The following is a 24,006-nucleotide window of genomic DNA, read 5'->3' on the forward strand; positions in this document are numbered from 1 at the left end:
AATTGACACGTAGGTTTTATCCCAATGAGTGATTACTTAGCAAAATATTATACAGAATGTTAAGTAAGTCAGGGTAAAATATCTGGAGAATGGATTTGTCAAGTTGAAATAAGTCGAAAAATCCTTAGAAGTTTTTTGAGTAAACGCACGTGAATGAAATACGGGTTCATTAAATATAATTTTTAATTTTAAAAAAATATTTGGAAAATTAAATTTTTTGTTATAAGTACAGTTGTAGAAAAAAAGTTATAGAAAATAGAAAATTTTGTTTAATTATTCAGCTTTCGATATTTGGAAATTCAAGGCTCATATCGAAAAATTATATTCTTATTTTTCGTCTACATTCATGAAGTTATAACAAAATTCATCATCAAAGTTGAAAATAACATAAAAATAATTTTAACCCTAAATCTATCCTGCTCTTACATCCCTTATATGGACGGATACACTTGGTTTTTCCTTTTCTATGCCATTAATTATATGTTTACTATTAAAAAGTTTTTTTAAATTTGTTTTCATTCATTCCAAGTGAAAATTATCAAAATCTTTCAAAATATGTCGTTTTTTGAGATTCCTCCATAAGAGCCAATGTATTTTATAACGATTTTCAATGACTTTTTTCTTAAAAATTTGCATGGATACCTAAGCTGAAATTTTAACCACATATTCTTTGAGTAAAAGTCTACCTATAAAAATTTTGAGTCTTTAAATGAAACATTGTTGTCATGCTCATACATTCTTAAGCATTATAAAATACACAATTTGTCATTGAAATGATGTTATGACGGTTTAATTACTCCATCAATGTTAAAAAAATAATAATTATACATAATAATAATAATAATAATATATCTTTTTTTTTATTGTTGCAGTGTTTTCATCGACACAAAACCACACAAGAAATGGTTCAAGGAAGACATGAATAAAAATATCCATACAAAAATTACAATTCAGTTTCTTTAATATTAAATAGAACTAGAACATTACATAACGCCGAATACAATTTTATATAATACAAAATGACGTTTCGTAAGATATTTTTTAATCGAATAACAGATGACTTAAAAAAACGGGAATTATTACCGTTGAAATTAATATTTTTTATACATGCATCTAGTAAGTAATATTTTAGTGAAGAACCAAAAAATCGTCTCCAATGTCCAAAAAACGCCTCCAAATGTAATAGATAATTCTACAAAAACCTTATCGCCGTATTAAGCTGCTCTTGGGTTTTTTTACTGCGGTTAACTTTACTTAGAATAAATTCAAAAATAAGACTTAGATCAAAAGCTCATTCAACATTAAAGAAAGTTCACAAAATTGCATTTGCCATAGTGAAGTTTAACACAAAAAATTATGATTAGAAATTAGATTGATATTTCTTTGCTTACGTGTTTATCTCAGATAAACATATCATAAATTTACCTAATAAATCTTTTTTTGTTCTAAAACTCATGAATATTAGAGTCGTTTTTTGTTCTTGGTTGTATATTCAAAGCATTCCAATATTTTTCTTAAATAATTCTGAATATTAAAATGCGAATGGATCGGAATGCATTGAATATAAAAAATATTTTGTAATTGTAGCTGTTATTGATGAAAATTATTTAATTTTTTTTAATTTTAGCCATATTGGTATTATATCCATATTTAACAATTCATATGAGAGAATTAGGAATAAATGTTAAAGAAACAGCAATTATGTCAGCTGTTATACCATTTATTGCAATTATTATGCCACCGGTTGCAGGAATGTTAGCTGATAAAATTGGAAATTTTCGTGTAAGTATTATCTATTACGTCTTTGAATTGATATTCGTATAACAATCATAAATTGATACTCCTATTCTATATACACAATGTTATTACTTATATGGTATACAAGTTGCATACTATTTCTAAAATAAATCATAATTCGTATAAATGATGATCGCAATAAAAACTTTGTGACTTCACACTGCTTCTTATTTAACTATTATTTAATGATTTATATGAGTTTTTAAGAGCATAAGGTTTTATATCTATGGACGTATGGAAGAGGGAGGGGAAGCAAGACCATACATTTGGCCTCCTGAATCAGGATTTACCATTGATTTATTAGTATTCCAAAATACTTTTTCATTTATGAAATTATTAAGCTCAAAATTTCGAATGTTCCCTACTCTAGATCAAAAATTTCGTTTTGGCGCCCTCCTCCTTAGGCCAAAAAAAAAGTTCGCTCATGTTTACCTCCCCCTTAATTGGAGACCATATGGACTGAAAAGTACCTTAAAAAGGTACTTTTTTGAAGAAAAAGAAAAATAGTAATTAATTTATAGTAAATTGGAAAAAATCAAATTCGAGGAAAGGCGAAAAATACGCAGCCCCGCAAATTTCGATATTTTGTGGGGAAAAAATATATTGGACATAACTATTTGGTATTTGGTTAAATTTTACGAAGCCTTTAACGGGGTGTCAGTCCTTAGCGAAATCCTTGTTTATTATAGTCGTCACTTCTTGAGCTAGAACGCCAACCGATTTTTCAAATAAGGAAATGAATCATTCTAGTTTTTAATTTTCTTAATTTTTTTCAGATGTTACTAGCATTTTTCTCGACATTAGGTGGTCCCGTAGCACTTTTATTACTTCTAGTACCTGTCGGACGTCTAACAATAACATATCCAGAATCTGTTATCCTGGATTTATCATGTTCACAAAATGGATCGTTACATGTAAGCACAGATGAACGTAATTACAGCTGTGAACCAATTAACTCAAATACAGAGAACGAAATCGATATACATGTTGAATCGTGTGGTTTGAGTTGTAGCATCGATTACAATAATTATAGCGAAGATGATATTCTATTATCACGTGAAATTGAAATACAAGAAAAAAATGGACGTACCCTACAAATGGTTTATTATCCAAATGTAGAAATACATGTAGAAGAACCTTTAGATCTTTCAGAACAGAGTCGAAAGTTACGAAATAATGAACTATTTCAACAAACGATTCGTATGATTAATAAAAATACGATTTATTTTCCATTGGAAAACTATCATTTTATTTGTAAGTCATATGAAAATAGTACAATCGATTGTGAATTGAATAGTAACAATACTCAAATTTTGAATACGTTTCGTGGAACAATTTTACCAATGCCACGTGGTACACATTCGAGCTATGAAATGGATAATTTAATACGAGAATTTCCATTGTTGTGGTTGTCAAAAAATAGGAAAAGTATACATAGAACGCCAGTGTGTCATGAAAAATCGAAGGTGAGTATCGTTCAGTAGCATCGGCTCATAGTTTTTAATTCATGGATGTCATTTTGTGCTTCGCATAAGATTTAATTGTTGGTTTAAATTTTTTTATGAATTTTTGTAGCCCCACCCCTCTAAACACAGATGCAGAGAGGTAATTTCACGATCCAAAAAATAAGAATAACTATTCGACCAGTCAACAAATGCACCCGATTTTTATACTTTTTGGGTCAAAATTACCTTATATAGTGAGTTTTGTCGAAATTAGAGATAGCAAAAATTTTTCGATTTTTTGCAATTTTTTTAAGGGGTACCCCTTTGAAAAAATCGAGAAAAACATAAAAAAAAACTTTGTTTTGGAATTTGTTGAAACTCGGTGGAGGGGGTAATTTTGATCCAAAAAGTATAAAAATCGGGTTAATTTAAGCCATATTGGTATTATATCCATATTTAACAATTCATATGAGAGAATTAGGAATAAATGTTAAAGAAACAGCAATTATGTCAGCTGTTATACCATTTATTGCAATTATTATGCCACCGGTTGCATGCTTAATGATTGGATGCAGACTTTCTGAGATATCGCAATATTTGGATCGATTTTAGCCCGTATCTCAAAAACTATTCGACCAGTCAACAAATGCACCCCATTTTTGTATTTTTTGGGTCAAAATTACCTTATATACTGAGTTTTATCGAAATTCGAGATAGCAAAAATTTTTCGATGAGTTTTTCGAAAGTTTCATAAATTTATCACTACATCAGTACCTACACAGCTACTGTCTAGTCGATGCCTGTTCCGATAACTTCGGAAGTTGGGCCAAAAATTTCTTTTTTCATTCAGTCAAGATCAAAAATTTCTGTTTTGCCTACATCTTGAGCCAAAAGCTCAGTACGCTCATTTATTTAAACATATAGAAACTACAAGGAAAATATTTATCGAATTTGATTTTTTTTAGGTAATGGTATCATTAATCACAGAAACAGATTCACGAATAAAATTAGAAAATTGTCAATCAAGATGTTTGGCTTTAACACCACGTAAAAATTTATGTAGTAATTTAAAAGTCGTAAAAGAACGTAATATTCAATTAACATTTTGGAGTTACTTACTTGTGCGTGTTTTAATTGGAGTTGTTGGTGGAACAGCATTTGCAATGTTTGAGGGAGCTGTAATTGCAGTTTTACGTGAACATAAAGCTGATTATGGTTTACAACGTGTTTACGCTTCACTTGGTGGAATGATTAGTTCACCATTATCCGGGTGGATGATTGATTTTGCAAGTGCGGGAAAAGGTTACACCGATTTTAGGTAGAAAACGTGAATGCTTATGAATTTACAATGGATCAGTTTCGAATTATGTTTGTCCGATTTATTTTGAGTCAAACAATTTTGAGACCAAGTTTAATTTAACTGATTTGATTTTTTAATTCAATTGTGCTATTAGGCTCGAAAACACACTTTGAAGTTCTCAAGATTGACCTCTCTAAAATCACTCGTGTGTAGCTTCCATTATAGACCGGGAACAGTAAATGCAGGATGAAAAACTTGACGATGGGCAAATCTTCGGAATTTACTTTCCGAATTCTAACAAAATTTGCCACCTTCTTCTTCTCCTTAAAGGTGAAATGGTATCTTTGAACAGAACCAAGTAATTTGATGTTCTTATCATGAAAGAAGTTCTGAAGTCCACAAAACCAGAAAGATTTCTCGGGAAAAATATGAAATAATTATAAACTGTACCATTGCAAAAAAAATCTAGACTTTTTATTTCCCATTAAATTAACTTTACTTTTACTTTATTTTAGGCCAGCATTTTGGCTCTACGCTATATTAAAAGTAACTACCGGATTTTTAATTTTATTAATTCGATTAGACTTCAAACAACCTGCAAAAAATGTTGTGGTTGATGTGAAAACAGTTTTACGAAACGCTGAAATGATTGCTTTGTTATTAGCATGCTTTATTTTGGGTAAATATTAAAGAGAAATCGAAATAACTTTAAGAAAACTTATAATAAAATTTTGTTTCAGGAACGGCATGGGGATATATTGAAAGTTTCCTATTTTGGTTATTGCAAGATCTTGGTGGTTCCCGATCACTTATGGGTATTACAATCACTGTCGGTGGAATATTTGGTATCCCATTATTGGTAATGTCTGGACCCATAATTGATAAAATTGGACATGCAAACGTTCTATTTATTGGCTTTGTATTTTATGCAATACGATTAATGGGATACTCATTATTGTATAATGCATGGTATTGCCTGATATTTGAGGCTATGGAAAGTGTTACGACGGGCTTAGCATTTACAGCGGCAGTCACTTATGCAGCGAAACTATCAACGACTACAACTGATACTAGTATTCAAGGACTTTTGGGTGGTTTATATTTTGGAGTAGGTAAGTAGTTTAAATAGGCATGTAGTAGAACAGCTTCACGTATCCTCCAAGGGTTATATTTCGCTTTCACAGCTCTTTGACTGACAAAAAAAACTATGTCCCATACACGGTTAAAAATACATGGCGTTTAATACAATGCTAATATGGTAAAGAGACAGATACTATGATTTCTATGTCAGGCGTAGGTAATATTACAGTATTGAATAGTGCTATCCACCAGAAGTATCGGTTCACACCGATTGAGAGAGTGATATGGACAACAAATTTCTTACCGTGTAGCTCCTGACTCCTCCTGATTGCATTCCATTTCCTAAGAAATAAATTGGTAGTGACTGCTCCTCTCTTCAATTCTCACTTTGTAAGGAATTCCTCGTGTTGGTGGAAGAGCTAGCTAGCGGTTTTAAGCCGATCGTGGCCTAGCGGACAGGATGAGAAAGAAGAGCTTCTCGCATCTCCTGAAAATTATATTTCTCATATCTTTCTTGAAACAGTTCTGATTATATTATAAGAATGAGAGATTTTGGCAATAAACAAGAAACTTCGACCACAAAATTTGATAGTAACCAAATCTAAAATATTTCCAGTTGTCTTTTACCTTTTATCGCGTAGAAACAAAAAATAAGTTCTTTGGTTTAATTTTTTAAAACAAAAATTTAATTATTTAAAATTAATGCTTTAATAATATTTTGTCAGGTAAAGGTTCGGGCAGTTTGATTGGAGGATTTATGATCTCAGCTATTGGAGCACGTGAAACATATCAAGTATTCTCAGCTGTAACATTTATCACTGGTGTTGCATATTTCTTATTCAACCATTTCTACTTAAGACAGCGTGCTACGGAAGGAAATGAAATTTGTAAAAAAGAAAAACCAATACCGACACCAATTGAACATAATATTGTAGAAACAAATGAAAAACTCAATGGTGATTTAAAAGCTGTACAATATACAAAAGAAACTGAAAGTAAAAAGAATAATAAAGAAAAATTGAACGCAACAGAAAATTTAGGTTTTGAGAAAGATGAACATGAAGATTTAGAAAAGAATGAAAAAATTGTTAATAATGGACAAGTGAATTTAGGTTTTAAGGATGATGACAATAAAGTGAAAAATAATGAAAACAAAGTGCACTAGTTTAAAACAGGGCTTTAAATTGTAGCTTAATTTAATTAATATTTTGTTTTTTATATATTTGATCTCCATGATGTTTGTATTCCTTGATAAATAAAATGAAACAGCATATTTCAACGGCAAAATTAAAAGCTGGCCGAAACTATAGGCCGAAACTATTTTAAAAAAATTTTTGGTGTTCGAAAAAGGCCTACTTTAAATCAATTCACTCTATTCGTTCAGAAATGCTGTCAGCAAATCTGATATCCCAGCTTTTGAAATCTCAAAATTTCGAGATAATATTGAAAATACGAAATTAAATGAATATAAAGTTGCAAACTTATTTGTAGAAGAAATGGTAACAATATTGAGTGCACGAGGAACATATTTCTGGTTCCAAGCATCAAACAATCATTTATTGTTACTTTTCTTTTTACAAGAAACTATCCAATTTTCGCTGAACTGAGCCTAAGCAAACACAATAACGTTTCACATAAAATAGGCGTTTCTTTTTTCAATGTTTCGAATACGATTCTATATTATTTATTATTTATTCACTAGAATGCATATAATTTTAAACGTCAAGTCTTTCGGTTATATAAGCGATGTTTATTTATGATACAATGGCGTAAACTATAAAGATACAATTTGCCGAGTAATCTTAATGAAAAGAGAATTGAAAAAAATAGACTTGCACCAGGAATGTGTTTAGAGCTCGTATAGCCAAATTGGCAAGGTGCTTAGCATGAATTCAAGAGATCCGAGTTCTAGTTCTGGTGTGGGTGTATTCTTTTCAAGTCTCTTTTCATTACGGTTTTATATATTTCGGGGACGATAAATACAAGGTAAAAAATCGCAATGCTAGTATGGTATATTGTTGTAAGATACGAGGATGGCGTTTCGGTAAATATTAATCTGTACAACTGGGGAAATAATTTGCCTCTTAACGGGCTATAGGAAAAGAAATTTTGTCTTCCATTGAATAAGATAAAGAATAAAATAAAAATTTATTTTTAAAACTTAAGATTCTATAAATTTAAAATATGTTTTTAATCAATTTTATTATTAAAACTCAGCAAACCTGAAAACATATAAACAAGCTGTTTAATTTTATTTAATCATTCTTTTTAATATTTCAACAAGTGATTAATTTTTATTTAAATAATTAAAATGGCGAGTGAAACTATTTAAAAAAAAAAAAAAAGAGAGATTTTATTATATTAAAAAAATGTTTGTAAATACAAAATAAAAAATAGATTTTATTGTATAAATTTTATAAATTATCAAAATATTATTTTTAATAAAAATAAAAAAAGTATTTTTAATTTTGTTTATTTTTTTATTTTGAGGGTATCATTTTGCTATCTTTAGTTTTGTACCAATAATAATTTCTTCATAGGCATCTCAAAATTTTTATTAGTTTACATTTTTTTAAGGCAAGGTTCAATAACTTTTATAAAATTTTAAAAGTATCATTTTTTAAGTAGCTATATCCAGAAAGCAACAAAGGCTTTAACTGAGAATTTATAATAATGAATCGAGCAAATATTTAATATAATGAACTGAATGACTCAATGTATATGGCAACTATCATATCATTCATGCAATAATAATTAAATTTCAATACATTGATAACATAACGTACTCCCGTAGGAATTGAATAAATTACCATAATAAAAAAAGGATAGGTCCGTCTTCAAAATACAATATAGACTAGATTGGATTAAAGGGATCTGTCTGCAATGTTAAAATTCACTTCCAGGCCTGTAATCAAGTGCTTTGTCATACATATTATAAAATCTATTAGCCTCTCTTAAACTTTTGCATTGCGATAAGTATTTCCAACTCTTACTAAAGCCCATTATTCTTTCGTTGTTTAATTCCACCCCTTTTGCCAAAACATTTAGAAGTTCTTGTTTTATCGTTTCTCCTTCCATATCACTTTGCAGTAGTTTTATTTTTCGATCTTCGAGTTTTTGAAGTTGACCTCACCATCACAATGACACAACTGCCAAAATCAAAACTGTCAATATGATGTGGGCAAGCAACAATATTGTTGAAGTTTCTCGCAGTTTGGTTGCGCTTACGCCAAAAAAGTACAGTGGAAGAGTGTAGTGACAAAAAGTTGGAATTAGAGTTGCAGTGCTCTGCAGATACAAATTATTTAAGATATTCTGTGCCAAGTCAGTCATCTTTTGATGGCCAGGGTTTCCACAAATATACTTATAAACCTACTGTGTATCAATATTGCAATAATAGGTGGGCTTACTTTGAAAACAAAGTTCTTTGCGAATCCAAACATCATGGAAGTTTAACTTGCGTAAATAAATAATATTTTAATTATTTACATGTGTACTTTTTTGTTGAGTTTCATCAATAAACAATTTCTAATGTAAGCTATTTCATCTTTTTTTGTCAAATGGTCGCTCTATTGTATGAATAGTGTAAGAATCAGTCAGCCAGAGTCTTCAATGTTGTGCTGGCCGCTAGTTGAACGGTGCCGTTTAATAAAAATAGCTGCCGGATCATCATGAAAATTAATTAACTCTATGGACATAGTTTGTGAAGGCATATAGATAAATCGTTTAAGAATTGGAACTTGTAGTGTCATCATTATAAAATTTATTTTGGGAAATGTTGTAATTAGATAACGTCGCTTTCCAAAAATCAATGTCGATTTCAGATGCCAAGTTCTACTAGTGAGGTAATTTTTTTGATATATTTTATTTATAAACAACCTCTATATAAAATAAATTTAAATTGAAGTTATTAAATTTGTTTTGAGTGTACGGAAATCAACAAATTAATTTTAAATAAAACATAATTGAAAGTTGGAATGATTGCCAAGGCCTTTTTATCTTCTATAAATAATTGTGGTAGGGTCAATGTTCCATTCAATAAATGATATATCACTCCTATTCACTCGTTTTCGTCAAATAAATAAAATTACTCAATATTTGCGCAAATATCAATCATTTTATTAATTAGTTTTGTTTGTTCTGTTACTACTTCCGTTAAAGTTGACCGAACAGCACCTCGCAAAAAATTAAATAAAATGATCACTTTTTAAACAGAAATTAAAAATTATAATCTGTAAAAAATTATTATAATTTTTTTTTAATTTTGATCATCTTCTTGGGAGTAATAAAGAGCGTCATAGTGTAGACGCTCCTTAACATTCAGGTACACAAATAAATGTAAGATTCACGTAAATTAAAAACTCATTAATCACGTTTTTGGTGAAGCGAATTTAAAATAATCTGTTTTGGTTTGAAGTTAAAACATCTTTTTGTATTTCACAATCAATTTTTGTGACCTTCGAAAAGTACCTAGATATGCTTATTCTTAAAAACTATTTTTTACTTTCTGATATATAAAAAGTTATTAATAGTCACTCCAAAAATCGAAATAAATAATTGTATATAACATTAGATTTTCCAAAAGTGATTAAGTACTAACAGACTCTGTATTTGGATTCTTAATGGCAAGCCTCAAACATTTTTAATTTGGGAAAATACTTAGAGCAGTGGTGTGCATATTTTAGCATCGCTTGACTGGTTCTTGCAAATCGAGTTTCTGGTCTGGCTAACCGTTTTTACATTTATAATTTTTGCCCCCAAATTGGCTGGAGCCGACATATGGAGGGACGAAAAACGATATTTTTTTCTCCTTTAAACCTAACAAGACAGCGGTTTAATGAAAGTTTATATTGAATTTATACAGCAAAATTTTTTGCACAGCCAAAATGGGCGGGCGGATTTTGAGCCAGGAATTTTAGAAAAAAAAATTCACCTTTTAAACCGCATGCAAATTTAATAGATTGTTAATTGCCATTTCCTCGTTGTGGAAAAAGATTTCCATCCGTTTTTATTGGACCATTCTTGAAAAATTAATTTTTGAAAAATTAATGTTAAAAAATGAAATTCTTTGCTCGAAAGCTATCCACCAGTTTCAGTTGCCAAAAATTTTGTGCTATATAAATCGGTTTAAAAGAGAAAAAAAATCGTATTTTTCATCCCTCCATATCTTGGCTCCAGCCAATTTGGGAACAAAAACTGTATACGTATAAAATATTAGAAATTACCTAAGAAACTCGATTACCAAGAAAAATTTCCACAGAGACATTTCTGGACAAAATAGTTTTTGAATTTTTCACTGAATTTTCACTTGAATTTATCCTCAAAGAATATTTTTAATTTTTAAGCCAACCGAACAATTGAACATTTTCTCTGTCTCTTAAGGACGTTTCTTTCTATTAAGTATGAAATTATTTGAGACTTCCGTTTCAAATTTTCAGGGCGGGTAAAATTTTTCGATATATACCACAGTTTTCAAAATATCGAGGCCTAAAAATTTTTAGGAAAGCACTTTTAGAAGAAATAATACACAAATGCCATTCATTTCATCACTTTAACAATATGTTTCATCGAGTAAAATGTCCGTTGTCATAGTAAAGACATTTTTTTACGATTCCCAGACAGAAATAATATATAATCCATAATTTATTTAAAAAAAACTATTGAAATAGTTCTCAGTGAAATAAATAAAAGTATAAAATGTTTTTGGTTGGAAGTATTATTATTAATAATTACAATTATATGACATCAAGGATATAATTGTTGATTATTCATTTGAAAAAACATCAACAACAGTGCGACCGACGCGGCGCGGCGTAATAACTATAATACGTTTCATAATAAATAAGAGTTCAGAACACAACTGAAACAGTGTCTGTATATTATTTTTATTATAGTTTACAATTTACAATTCATTTAGCAAGAAACTATTCACAGTTTCACACAAATAGATTCATTCTTGTAACAATATGAATTACATCACATTGTTCATTAAAATTCTTATCATATTGCAAATAATAGTGACAATATGTGCATTGAAAGACTCGGATTATTGGCAAGAACGACAAAATTTTATCAATCAAGAAAAATCAATGCAAATGGGTAACGGAATACATTTAAATCCAAAAGAAGATATTGTAAATCAAGTATTAATGTCTGCAAAATATGCTGAATTTGATGCGGGCTTAGAAGATCCATCATCATTTTTACCAACAATTAATTTCTTGGAAGCAAAACCGTTAATTGAACAATCAAAAGTATTTCAATTAATCAAAGAAATGCCAAAAGGTGCTGTATTACATGCCCACGATTCAGCTATAGGATCCGAAGATGTTTTTTATAATTTAACATTTATGGATAACTTATATTTTTGTAATACAACTCAAGGAGAAATTCGATTTACTTTCTCAGATCATAGACCAAGGAAAAATCTAGTTTACGCATGGCGTGCATTACAGAAAAAACCATTCCGTGTGGTGTGTAGTGAATGGAAACTTTTGAAAGATGAACGTGCGAAAAGTGAAAATGTTAAAGTTTTAAATGATTATATTAAAAGTAAATTAACACTTCGTGTAGCGGATCCGAATAGTGTTTACACTGATGTTAATGTGGTATGGAATAAATTTCGCGATATATTCTCTACGGTAATTCCATTAGTGACATATCGACCAGCTTTGGAAAAGTATTGGTTTAAAGTGTTCCAAGAATTATATGAAGATCATATTATGTACCTTGAATTTCGTGGAACATTACCTCCTGCATACGATTTAAATGGGACGACTTATGATGAAATCCAAGTGGCTGGAATGTATCTAGATGTTTTGAATCGTTTTAAGCAACAGTATCCAAAATTCCATGGAGCAAGATTTATTTATGCGCCTTATCGAAGAGTAAATAATCAAACTTGTGATAGATATTTAAATATTATACAAAAATTGTCAAAGAAATATCCTGATTTTATTGCTGGCTTTGATTTAGTTGGACAGGAAGATCAAGGTGAACCACTATCAAGTTTTGCTGATAAAATAAAAACATTACCAAACGATATACGATTCTTTTTTCATTCGGGTGAAACAAATTGGTATGGAGAGTCTGATATGAATCTAATTGATGCAATATTATTAGGGACTGTACGCATCGGTCACGGTTATGCTTTAACTAAACATCCGGCTGTACTGCAATTAGTTAAGGAAGAACGAATTGGTATTGAAGTGAGTCCCATATCGAATCAAGTATTACATTTAGTTCAAGATTTACGTAATCACCCAGCCGCTGGATTTATTGCACAAAATTTACCAGTGGTTATATCCAACGATGATCCTGGTTTTTGGGGTGCAAAAGGTTTAAGTTATGATTTTTATGAAGCATTTATGGCATTTACAAGCCGGAATGCAGATTTACGTGTACTCAAACAATTGGCGTTAAATTCAATTGAGTTTAGTGCAATGCCAATGGAGGAACAAGGTGCCGCGACTCAGAAGTTTAATGAACAATGGGCAACGTTTATTGATAAAGTGATCGCACAAAATGAAATTAGTAAGATTAATGAAACTCCAGTGGCAAAACAGCAATAATAATTATGGGAGAATTTTTAAGTGTGGAATGTTTGTTTAATGAGACTGTATTGTATTAATAATTAATTGAAAATAGTTTTAAATTTAATATTTATTTTTTAAAGGGTCTGTAGTCAGTTTAAGAGCTTTACTTCTTTTGTATTTTAGACGCAAAATAACTGGAACCAAAATTACTTTTTTCAATTCAAAGAAACTAGCAATATACCTATACAATTTTCAAGAGCATAAAAATCAGAAATTTAAATAAAAGTGCTTGGAAAATTTACGGAAAACGTCGAGGAATCAAAAATGTACATACTATTGAATGAACGACCTCTAATAATGAGAGAATAATGTCAATAGTGAAATTGAGAGTTTAAATAATGTTGACTACAGACCTGTAATTCTGTACTTGGCGAGTAGTTTTTTTCGCATTGTTATAATTATTTAATTAATTGTAAGAAGATATTGTTGTATGTGTTAATTTTTGTGTGTGGAAATGTGAAACAATTTTGAATTTTGTGAAAAATAAACATTTTGTTTACAATAAATTTTTGTTTTTGAATAATTTAATTTTATTTACTATAATTGTGTCTTTTTATTTACAAAAATTATGTTATCATTTTGCTCATAAAATTTTAATAAGATCTACCATATCATATTAATTTATGTTATCATTTTGCTCACAAATTTTATTACCATATACGATAGGATAAGATGTAATGATACAAACCTAGAAGGTCAAAATAAAATGAAAGTTAAAAAATAAAACCCGACTTCAAAACAACTATTAAAATTAGAGAAAGATCAAGTTCCTGATTCTATTTAAAAAACGGTTGGATTAAAAATAGTTTTGATAGATTACAATTATCTCTGATTACAATTATTTTTTGTATAAAACTAAAACCTTTTAAAGTAGTAGCACGATCGCCAAGACAAGTTTAGACTTGTGGTTGAAATTATTTGTACCTTATTTTCAACTTTGATGATAAATTTTGTTATAACTTCATGAATGTGTACGAAAAATAAGAATAAAATTTTTCGAAATCTATTAAGAATTAACGTTTTCGATTTTTTTAAATTCCATCGACATTTTGAAAATATCGACAAATTTTAATCTTACTTTTCGTCTTATATTGTTGCATAATTCAACATTATCAAGTTATAGCATAATTCAACACCGAAATGGAAAAAATATATTTTTTTAAATTTGTGTTCCCACTACCGTGGTGCTCATACATCCTTAATTAGTCTGGCAAAACGGTTTTTTTTTTGTTTTCAATAATTTATTAAGGTTTAAACTTTTTTTTAATTTCCACCGACTAGTTTTGGAGAAATCTATGAAAACATATCATCCATCTACCGATTTCCCTTATGCCTACTTTTGAAGTCATTAATTTATTTAAATAATCGGACAACCCCCTTTCCCCCTAAAATTTTCAGAATTTATTTCGACATCATATAAAAACAAAAAATTAAGCCTTTTATCCAAAATTGCCCTGACATTCTTCAAGACTTTTGATGCTTAGTAATTATAGCATCTGTCCACTCATACATACGCATACATACGGTGCTAAACCTTAAGACTTTTAATGTTTTGGTAATCGGGAAATGAAAAGGTAAAAAACATTAAGAATCTTTTCTAATGTTGTCATAGTCTTGACCTTGACTCACTTAATTTAACTGTTTCTAAACTTAAAAAAAGGAAAATATCTGAGTTATTCATCATAAACATAAAATATACTTATATTAAAAACTAATAAATTATGAATTGATTAAATTGAATAAATTCCTATAAATACAAGCCTATATGCTATAATTTATGTTTTTTGTTTATATATTTATAAAAAAAAATTATAAAAAACTATGATTTAAACAAAAAAATTAACTTCCCTTTCTCGGATTGTATAGATTTTTTTATCCGAGAAAAAGAAATGTGATTTCAGTCGTAAAAAATTCGAATAACACCAAGGCAAGTATTGTATCTTAAAAAAAAATTATTGCCTATAGTTTTCTAAATAAGATCTCTTTGAAAGGTTTCCAATTACTTACCGAACACTCTGTATGCCTTAAATTTTTTTTTATTTGCTATATAAAAATTATTCATGGCTAGCTAAATGAGAGGAGTTTTTTTATTTAGTTGATTGATAAATTCTGAAAATTACTATGATAGTTTAATATACACGCGATATCTTTTGCAATAAAGATAGCGATGTTAGTCCGAGTAACATAGGATAAGTGACATCACAAAAAATTATTATAGTACACCAGACTTGTCAGATTGGGCGATTTATCAAATTGGAAGATTTACATCATGCATACGCTTCAAAATCGCAAATTAGGCTCTTATTTTTCGATATTGGCAAAAACCTACCAAATATCATGATTTCATTTTATACGTGTCTAGGTAAAACTTAAATTTGATTGATATAAAAAAATATTAATCTTCATAATAGGGGACACTTGGGTAACGATTACTAAAAAAACGTCCATGATCTGATAATTGGGCAACAGAATATTTCGCTTCTTTTGTGTATAAATGGGACGATTTGAATGAAAATTAGCCGGAAACTCAGTACCGGGGGTCAATAATCATATCGATTCAATTAAATTTTAATTCCTTACAATCCAAAAAACCCTACTTCGGTGAAGAACAAATCGTGTAATCAAGGACTTTCGGATTTATATAGGTAATAGAGGGTGCACGATGGAAGCACACAAAAATAAGACTGGAGGTCCCTGACTACACGACTTATTCTTCAGCGAAGTCGATTTCTTTTAAAGTTATTTTATAAATTGAAATGTAGGTAGTATAATTATCCTTTCTAACAATGAATTCATAGATATTGACTTATATTAATTAAAAATCGTCTACCATTTTTTTGTTACTAATTTTTTTTGGTATATAGAATAAAACATGCAATAATGAAGCAAAAATCAGTCAAGTGCGAATCGAAGTCAACTCACAAAGAGTTCCGTACCATCGTACAAGATATAACATTGTCTACTTTTTAAATACTTTTGTAAAAGAAACAAGAGAAGTGACTTATGCAACACACATTACAAGTATACATTATAAGTAAGCTACCATATATATTTACTAATAATGACCTAATTTTCATGGCGGGCATTTTGAAATTCGCCATATTGGTTTTTATTATTTGATGTTATAGGGACAATAGGTAATACACACTGTTAAAATTTTAGATGTCTAATTATTGCGAGCTACGAGAAACCGAACAGGCAGTAGAGTTTTAGTAAAAGATAACCAAATTTTCGATTTATCTCCAAATACATTTTTCGGGAAAAATTATATTACTGACTTTTTTTTATCTTTAAGTATTTTGTCAGCGAATAATAATAATTTTTTAAAGTTATCCAAGAAACTTATTACAAAAAATTCAAAATTTGCTTAATATTGATCGAGAAATATTGCAAAATTAAAAACTATAACAAGTGAATTTCGTTAATGCTTAATCTAATCAAAAAAATCATTTTAGACTTATTTTGAAATAAACCAGAAATTCATTCACTAGAAATTTGTCGTAACTTACGACACATCCTGTATAGAAGATTTTACTTACATGCAAAAAAGGGTAGAAAAATCGTCAAACTCAGTGATAGAAAGAACAAAGGCTCTCTGCCATGTACTGGATGCATGTATTTAGATTTAAGATAGATTTTAAAGTCAAACAAGGTTACGAAAATAATTTCTAAATTAAATATAAAATTATTGAATTTATTTTTGATTAGTTTGCACAACGACAATAAATTAAAAATAGAATTTTTATATTTATATTGAACACTCATTTATTTTATTGGTGTTCAAAAGTGTCTATTAATTATTAATCTCTAATTTGTCAATAAACTTTGATAACCCAAAATTGTAAATATGTTGATACTGACCTTTTTTTATTTTATACAAATAAATTTGCGTAGATGAAAATTTTAAAGTATTCCTTCGGATTTGGCTAATAAAGTCTTATTTTTTCCGTTTAACTCTGACTGAATTTTTTTCGGCTTTATACATTTGATTTTTTTCCAGAAATATTTATATCTGACTCTGAAGTTTTGTCTATAGCTTTTATCGGTTTCCTCAGCATATTTACAGAGAAATACAACAGCTAACAGTCTGTTAATAATCTCGATACATTGGCGACAATTTACACAAGCATGCTCGACAACAGCTTGTGAACTTGGCGCTTCGTGACCGCGATTTGTCAAATTTGATTCTAATGTTGGACTCTTATAATAATAAAACTTCAATTAGGCATGTTTGTCAACTACGTTTGCCTACAACACAGTTGTTTACTATCTATTTTTGTTTGTAGGTATTAGCTACAAAGTCGATACAAATAATGCGCTGGACTATATAATAACATGGGTGACTGACCAATAACGTATGTCAGTTGTTAATATTTTTGTAGAATAAGCCAGACCGCCGGATTGGCAAGATTCGGCTGACTAATCAGTATCTATGTTGGTAAGAGATCCATGAGTTGCGATTTTTACGTTTATATCTCTTCTGGAAGTGGAAGCCTTCGTCAAGGCTTAATAGGCTATCAAATAATTTTCCTAAAAAAAAACATTAACAACCGGTTAATGCGCTGGCCCCGGGAAATATTAACATCTATTGTTAGCGAGAGAATGATGATAAATTTCTGTTTTTTTTTTTTTTTCATAACAAAATTAACCTTGTTTAGTCAAAACTTGTCGATCTTTAAAACGAATTGATCCTTGCCTAGATTCTTGTTGCAATATTTCGATGATACATTTAAAACGTATCAGGTGAGAGAAGCCACTAGATACGCCCTTTTGTTTTTATATAAAAACAAAAGAATTCCAAAAATCAATTATGAAATTTATTATGCATTAATAAATTGCTGTTATTGACGTCATAAACTAATTCGAATTTAATCCAGAGGATTATAGATTTTATTAAGTAATTTTCTAAAGGAAACTTACTTATAAATATAAAATTATATATCTAAATTAAAAAAACACGTAAATTTTTTATTGATGACTTTCAAGCAATAAATAGTATAAAAATTGAATCGTAAAATAATGTTTTTATGAAATTCTCTTATCTTTGTAAACATTTAGGTTATTTACTAATAAAATAAATGATACTTTCAAAAAAAAAATTAATCAAGTTTTCATGGATAATGACTAATCGATAATAGTATACGGTACCAGGCCCTTGTTCACGAGTGATTACTAAAAGCCGTACACTTCGTATGTGATATCCAAAATTGTAACAATTTCGTCACGCAATTGCATTACAATCTTAAATTTGATTAGGTAATAACCATTTCTTTTTTGTTATTCTTATAAGAAGATGAATAAATAATAAATAGAAAAGTGAATTTGCACGGCATTTTACAAAGCAGGATGTGCGCCTACACCGTCCAAGGTCCAACACATGAAAAAAAACACAGACAGTTTTTGCTTTGTTGGACGACGAACAACTTCTTTTGAAATTATCGGGGCTATTTGTTGTTTAATTCTCTTCTTATGATCGGTTATTAATCATTTTTTTATATTTTGGCAGAATTGAAATTTTTGAAGACTTGCATAAGATAACTCCCCATTTTATTGAATTGAATTTCCCCAAAAAAAAAAACAAAATTTTTAGGATCACTACAACGAAGCGACAAGTGTCCCCTCGATAGTATAGTAGGTAGTAGTATTCACTTATGAAAATGGTAGTATTCGCTGGTTCCTACTGTGGACTATAATATGTCAACATTAATAGTAAAAGTAAATAATTAAAAATTATTTAAATTATATAATTTTTAATTTTATATATAGCCTTGCATACATTTATTAACAGACCTGACCTTCTCAACTCTACTTACGTATTAATTCAGGGGTACCTATGCTTTTTCCTTCCCAATATTCGATGATGAGTTTTCAACAGATTTTTACGTGTTTATATCTCCAAAAATTGAAATTTTAGCCAACGATCTGAATCGAAAGTAACTATCTAATTTTGCGGCAAAGAAAAAGAAGAACGAAAAATCTAATAGAAATATATTTCCATTTAAAAAAAAAACAAGTTGGCACTTCTTAGTTTGACCATGAACTCGTCCCTGTATTTCAAAAAATAAAAAATACTGCATTTTCTAGCCCCCCCCCCAGTCCTCCAAAATGAGCTGATAAATAGCCTAGATTTTATTATGCACCAAATATTATAAGAAAAATGTTCATGAATTTAAAAGAAGTCATTTATTAAAAAAAAATAAATTACATTAAATTAAATTAATATCGAATCTAACAATTTAAAATAAAATATCACATAGGGCAACAATTTGGTCCCAAATCACCAATATCTATACAATTCTCTAATTCTGGTGGACATACAGTTGAACCAAGAGCTAATAGTGGAATTTGCTCAGTTTCCACATGATAATCGGTCATTACCCATTCAGTTAGCACTCTTGGAAACTCTTTTGCTATGTTTAACTCCTGAAACATTTTGTTTTTTTAATTAATTTCTCGAATTAAATTATCAAAACCAAATTTAAAAAATATACAGGTGAGATAGACAACTGTGTGATTTTCAAAATGCTCTAAAAAAAATCGCATTAATTTTTCTCTTTAGAACTTAGAACTTATCTCTTTAGACTTCAATGAGCTGTGGGCTATCTAGGACATTTTTGAGCACTCCCAGTGGGATTTAAATCACTTCTTGCCAGGTTGGCTCTTCCAGTGCTTCAATATTGTTTTGATAGAATGCTTACACAATGTAAGTTCAATGTTAAAGTATTCACCACTCCATTGTCATTGACTAAATGGCAGGAAAAACGAGACAGGCGGAAGGGAATCATGGCCAACTGATTTCCAAAACAATTTACTTTAATAAACAATATTGAATTAAAAACCCAATACGATTGGCTCAAAAACACAATTAATTTTCTTAAATACTTGAAAGTGCTTACTTTCCTTAAATGCTTTTTATGTAGTTAAAGATGGTTTATAAACTGTATGCGTTTTCAAAATCACACACTTCTTTGCTTCACTATGGGTATGCGTTATATTGTATGCAAATACGAATAGCCAATTAATTCAACCAATTTATAAAACAAGCTCAGTGTTTAATTAATTTTTCTATAATCACACATAATTTACGTCTTTATGTATAAATAACAAACTGTTTAAATTTCTTTAAATTTGTTTAAATCATCAGCGTTTAAAGTTTGAATCGATATTTACCTCAAATTTTCTATATAGTTCTGGCATAAATGGATATTCTAGGATAGCCATATCATCGTGCAGTGATTCAACACTTGTTGACCAATAATGTTTCATTAAAAAATACGAAATAAAAGCTGATTTTTCTAAAACAAAAAAAAATGTTATTTTATTTGTACCCAAACTATAGAGTGTATCAGTGGCAAAGTTTTAAGTTATTATTTGTTAAATAAATATTTACAGTTATTTTTCATTAGTTTTAATAAATTATTATTATATATAAACCTTCGCTGTAATCATTTTGGACTTTTAGTTGGCTATGGCGTCATTCTTTAATAATTAATTTTAAATATAGAGTGGGAAGGTAATTGTACGATTTTGAAAACAGTTTAAAACAAAAATTCATCAATTTTTTCAAAATATTTTCTGAAAATACAACTAGAACCATTTTTTTCATTCCTCCAAAAGTAAGAACCCATTTACCGTTTTTTTATTATATCCCAAATTCCAATCTGTTTTCGAAAAATTAGCTGGAAATTTTTTTTAAAAGTTTCCTGTTAATGTATAGATAGGAACTCTCAACAATTGCCTTCTTAAGCTTGTTCCAAAACGCTCCTTTCAAAAATAATCGATTTGTTAAGTTATAGAACCATAAGATATGATAATACCAAATTAATCTAGGCTTATATATTTTAGTAATTATTTTTACCGAAATTTAAATTAATTATTAATATTACTTAATAAAAATTAATAATTATTAATAAAATAATTTACTAATTTGGTCAATAATTATAATATTTTTTACATTAACTTAATAAAAAAAAATAAAACAAAATTTAAATTAATTGACTAATAAGTTTTTTAAATATTAATTATTAATTTTGGTTACTATAAAGCAATACAAAACATGAATCTAAATTATTTCAGTAGATATTATTAATTTAACAAAACGTTTCCGAGCAAATTATAAATTATATTATACCTACATAAAACGACTCAAACTAAAGAAAATCTTACCTTCTTCAGGCAGCGCATCAAATATTGCTTGTATAGGTTTTTCTTCCAAGGTACCCTTCCTCCAGGGTACTCTTCCATCAATAATATGAACAAATAATAAAATTGACACAATAACTATTTTTAAATACATTTTATTACAAATGAATGGTCAAAACTAATCAGAATATAATAATATTGTTAAAATATTATTTTACAAAACCGTGTTATACTATTCCCACTAATAGTCGGATTAGTTCGAACAAAATTTAAAATTACTAATTTTAGTCGCCGTTGTGTTATTCCAATTTATAATCAGAATTAATCATTTAAAATTAATACTTGATTTTAATATTTTAATCCATTTATAATTCCTTGTACATATGTTTTACAATTATTTATTCATTGATAATATAAAAACAATATTAATTACACTTGTTTTGACATAAGAGGAATTAATTTTGAAAGTACCTATCTATATATTATTAATATTAAGTCTTTTTTATATTGACATCCTTCATTACGCACATTGGGAATGTAGAGAAAATATTTTATGATTTATTGTGATGGGAACTGTAAAATTCTTTAAATGTTTTGAATTTTACTTATAAACTTTCGTGGAGAATGTAATATTTCTTTTAAATATTTATTTATTTTCTCCTTAAGTATAGGTGGAAGAGATTCAGTTAAATAGATAATCGTATACTATAGAAGACTCGCTGAATAAGCCAAAAAAAGATTAGGGGATTAAGATATTTTAATAGAGAAGATTCATTAATATTTGTCACTATTTTATATTCTTCAAATGAAAGAACAAATTATTTGAAGTATACTATATAAGGTATACATAGTATATATAAGGTATTAGAATATGAATAATAAGTTTCATGAATGTGGAGTCCTGGTCCCGGAATTAAGCACATTAGTGATAGCTAGCAAAAAACTGGCATCACAGCTGAAAAGAATGGCCCAAAATAAGTGGGTAGCAAAAAAAATTCCGATAAGATCGGATCAAATTTGCCTGTGTTATAAAAAAAATCGAATTTTTGAACTTTGTGACGTCATCAGAATCTAAAAAATTTAATTTTGCTCTATCACATCCAAATTTTATTCAATTTTGTTAAACCAAGTATGTAATCCAACTAAGTTTGGGTCATATTTTTCAAATTTTTGATCAAAATTAACCTAGCTCTAATAGGTTTCAAGAATTTGGAGTCCTGGTCCCGGAATTAAGAACATTAGTGATAGCTAGCAAAAAACTGGCATCACAGCTGAAAAGAATGACCCAAAATTAGTGGGTAGCAAAAAAAATTCCGATAAAATCGGATCAAATTTGCCTGTGTTATAAAAAAAAATCGAATTTTTGAACTATGTGACGTTATCAGAATCTAAAAAATTTAATTTTGCTCTATCACATCCAAATTTCATCCAATTTTGTTAAGCTAAGTATGTAATCCAACTAAGTTTTGGTCATAAATTCAAATTTTTGATCAAAATTAACCTAGCTCTAATAGGTTTCAAGAATTTGGAGTCCTGGTCCCGGAATTAAGAACATTAGTGATAGCTAGCAAAAAACTGGCATCACAGCTGAAAAGAATGACCCAAAATTAGTGGGTAGCAAAAAAAATTCCGATAAAATCGGATCAAATTTGCCTGTGTTATAAAAAAAAATCGAATTTTTGAACTATGTGACGTCATCAGAATCTAAAAAATTTAATTTTGCTCTATCACATCCAAATTTCATCCAATTTTGTTAAGCTAAGTATGTAATCCAACTAAGTTTGGGTCATATTTTTCAAATTTTTGATCAAAATTAACCTAGCTCTAATAGCTTCAAGAATGTGGAGTCCTGGTCCCGAAATTAAGCACATTAGTGATTGCTAGCGAAAAACTGGCATCACAGCTGAAAAGAATGACCCAAAATTAGTGGGTAGCAAAAAAAATTCCGATAAGATCGGATCAAATTTGCCTGTGTTATAAAAAAAATCGAATTTTTGGACTTTGTGACGTCATCAGAATCTAAAAAATTTAATTTTGCTCTATCACATCCAAATTTTATTCAATTTTGTTAAACCAAGTATGTAATCCAACTAAGTTTGGGTCATATTTTTCAAATTTTTGATCAAAATTAACCTAGCTCTAATAGCTTCAAGAATGTGGAGTCCTGGTCCCGGAATTAAGCACATTAGTGATAGCTAGCAAAAAACTGGCATTATAGCAGAAAAGAATGACCCAAAATTAGTGGGTCGCAAAAAAAATTCCGATAAGATCGGATCAAATTTGCCTGTGTTATAAAAAAAACGAATTTGTTAACTTTTTTCTACAAATTATGATATTTATAATATTGTAAATAATGAGTGCCTTTTACATTATTCTTTACTTTTAAGTAACTTTTTGTTTTACGAATAAAACATACTTTTTTTTTCAAAATTGAATAGGACAAGACTCAAAAAAACGTATACAAAACAAAACTTTTAACGAAAATAATTTTAATTAATATTATTTCACAAACTAAATAGAAAATTCTAAATAAAATTTCAGAATTTCTTTCAAATAGATCTAAAATTTTCCGCAACAAATTTTATTTAGTATTGAGTTCATCGTTTATTGAACAGCTTTCCATGCTCATTTAAAATTTAAACTTCAA

At 28.9% G+C, this 24,006-nt stretch overlaps 3 protein-coding genes across 3 annotated transcripts; 2 read left to right on the forward strand and 1 right to left on the reverse strand.

Annotated features, from left to right (window-relative positions):
• The first annotated feature begins 1,019 nt into the window (after positions 1 to 1,019).
• On the forward strand, positions 1,020 to 7,895 carry LOC123296003. Its single transcript, XM_044877465.1, has 7 exons — positions 1,020 to 1,116; positions 1,628 to 1,782; positions 2,574 to 3,263; positions 4,208 to 4,560; positions 5,058 to 5,221; positions 5,283 to 5,654; positions 6,348 to 7,895. Exons 1-7 carry the CDS (start codon positions 1,020 to 1,022, stop codon positions 6,785 to 6,787), a joined length of 2,271 nt encoding a protein of 756 aa, XP_044733400.1. The 3' UTR covers positions 6,788 to 7,895.
• A 3,569-nt stretch (positions 7,896 to 11,464) lies between these two features.
• LOC123294702 (adenosine deaminase 2-like) lies at positions 11,465 to 13,663 on the forward strand. The gene has a single exon (XM_044875822.1). It carries the CDS (start codon positions 11,589 to 11,591, stop codon positions 13,191 to 13,193), a length of 1,605 nt encoding a protein of 534 aa, XP_044731757.1. The 5' UTR covers positions 11,465 to 11,588; the 3' UTR covers positions 13,194 to 13,663.
• Positions 13,664 to 19,430: 5,767 nt separating this feature from the next.
• On the reverse strand, positions 19,431 to 21,561 carry LOC123296475. Its single transcript, XM_044877954.1, has 3 exons — positions 21,384 to 21,561; positions 20,388 to 20,512; positions 19,431 to 19,640 (listed from the first exon to the last, which is right to left on the reverse strand). The coding sequence occupies exons 1-3, from the start codon at positions 21,511 to 21,513 to the stop codon at positions 19,467 to 19,469; spliced, it is 429 nt and encodes a 142-aa protein (XP_044733889.1). The 5' UTR covers positions 21,514 to 21,561; the 3' UTR covers positions 19,431 to 19,466.
• Positions 21,562 to 24,006: the final 2,445 nt, after the last annotated feature.

Source organism: Chrysoperla carnea, chromosome 3 (genome assembly GCF_905475395.1).
Source record: "Chrysoperla carnea chromosome 3, inChrCarn1.1, whole genome shotgun sequence".
Classification (NCBI taxonomy): Eukaryota; Metazoa; Arthropoda; class Insecta; order Neuroptera; family Chrysopidae; genus Chrysoperla; species Chrysoperla carnea.

Excerpts from the sequence above, each read along its gene's own strand:
- LOC123296003 (XM_044877465.1), top strand. The coding sequence starts at position 1,020 with ATGACGTTTCGTAAGATATTTTTTAATCGAATAACAGATGACTTAAAA. Across the intron at positions 1,117-1,627 it reads ATTTTTTATACATGCATCTA|CCATATTGGTATTATATCCA; the intron begins GTAAGTAATATT and ends TTTTAATTTTAG. Across the intron at positions 3,264-4,207 it reads TGTGTCATGAAAAATCGAAG|GTAATGGTATCATTAATCAC; the intron begins GTGAGTATCGTT and ends GATTTTTTTTAG.
- LOC123294702 (XM_044875822.1), top strand. The coding sequence starts at position 11,589 with ATGAATTACATCACATTGTTCATTAAAATTCTTATCATATTGCAAATA.
- LOC123296475 (XM_044877954.1), bottom strand. The coding sequence starts at position 21,513 with ATGTATTTAAAAATAGTTATTGTGTCAATTTTATTATTTGTTCATATT. Across the intron at positions 20,513-21,383 it reads TGATGCGCTGCCTGAAGAAG|AAAAATCAGCTTTTATTTCG; the intron begins GTAAGATTTTCT and ends TTTTTGTTTTAG. Across the intron at positions 19,641-20,387 it reads AACTATATAGAAAATTTGAG|GAGTTAAACATAGCAAAAGA; the intron begins GTAAATATCGAT and ends AAAATGTTTCAG.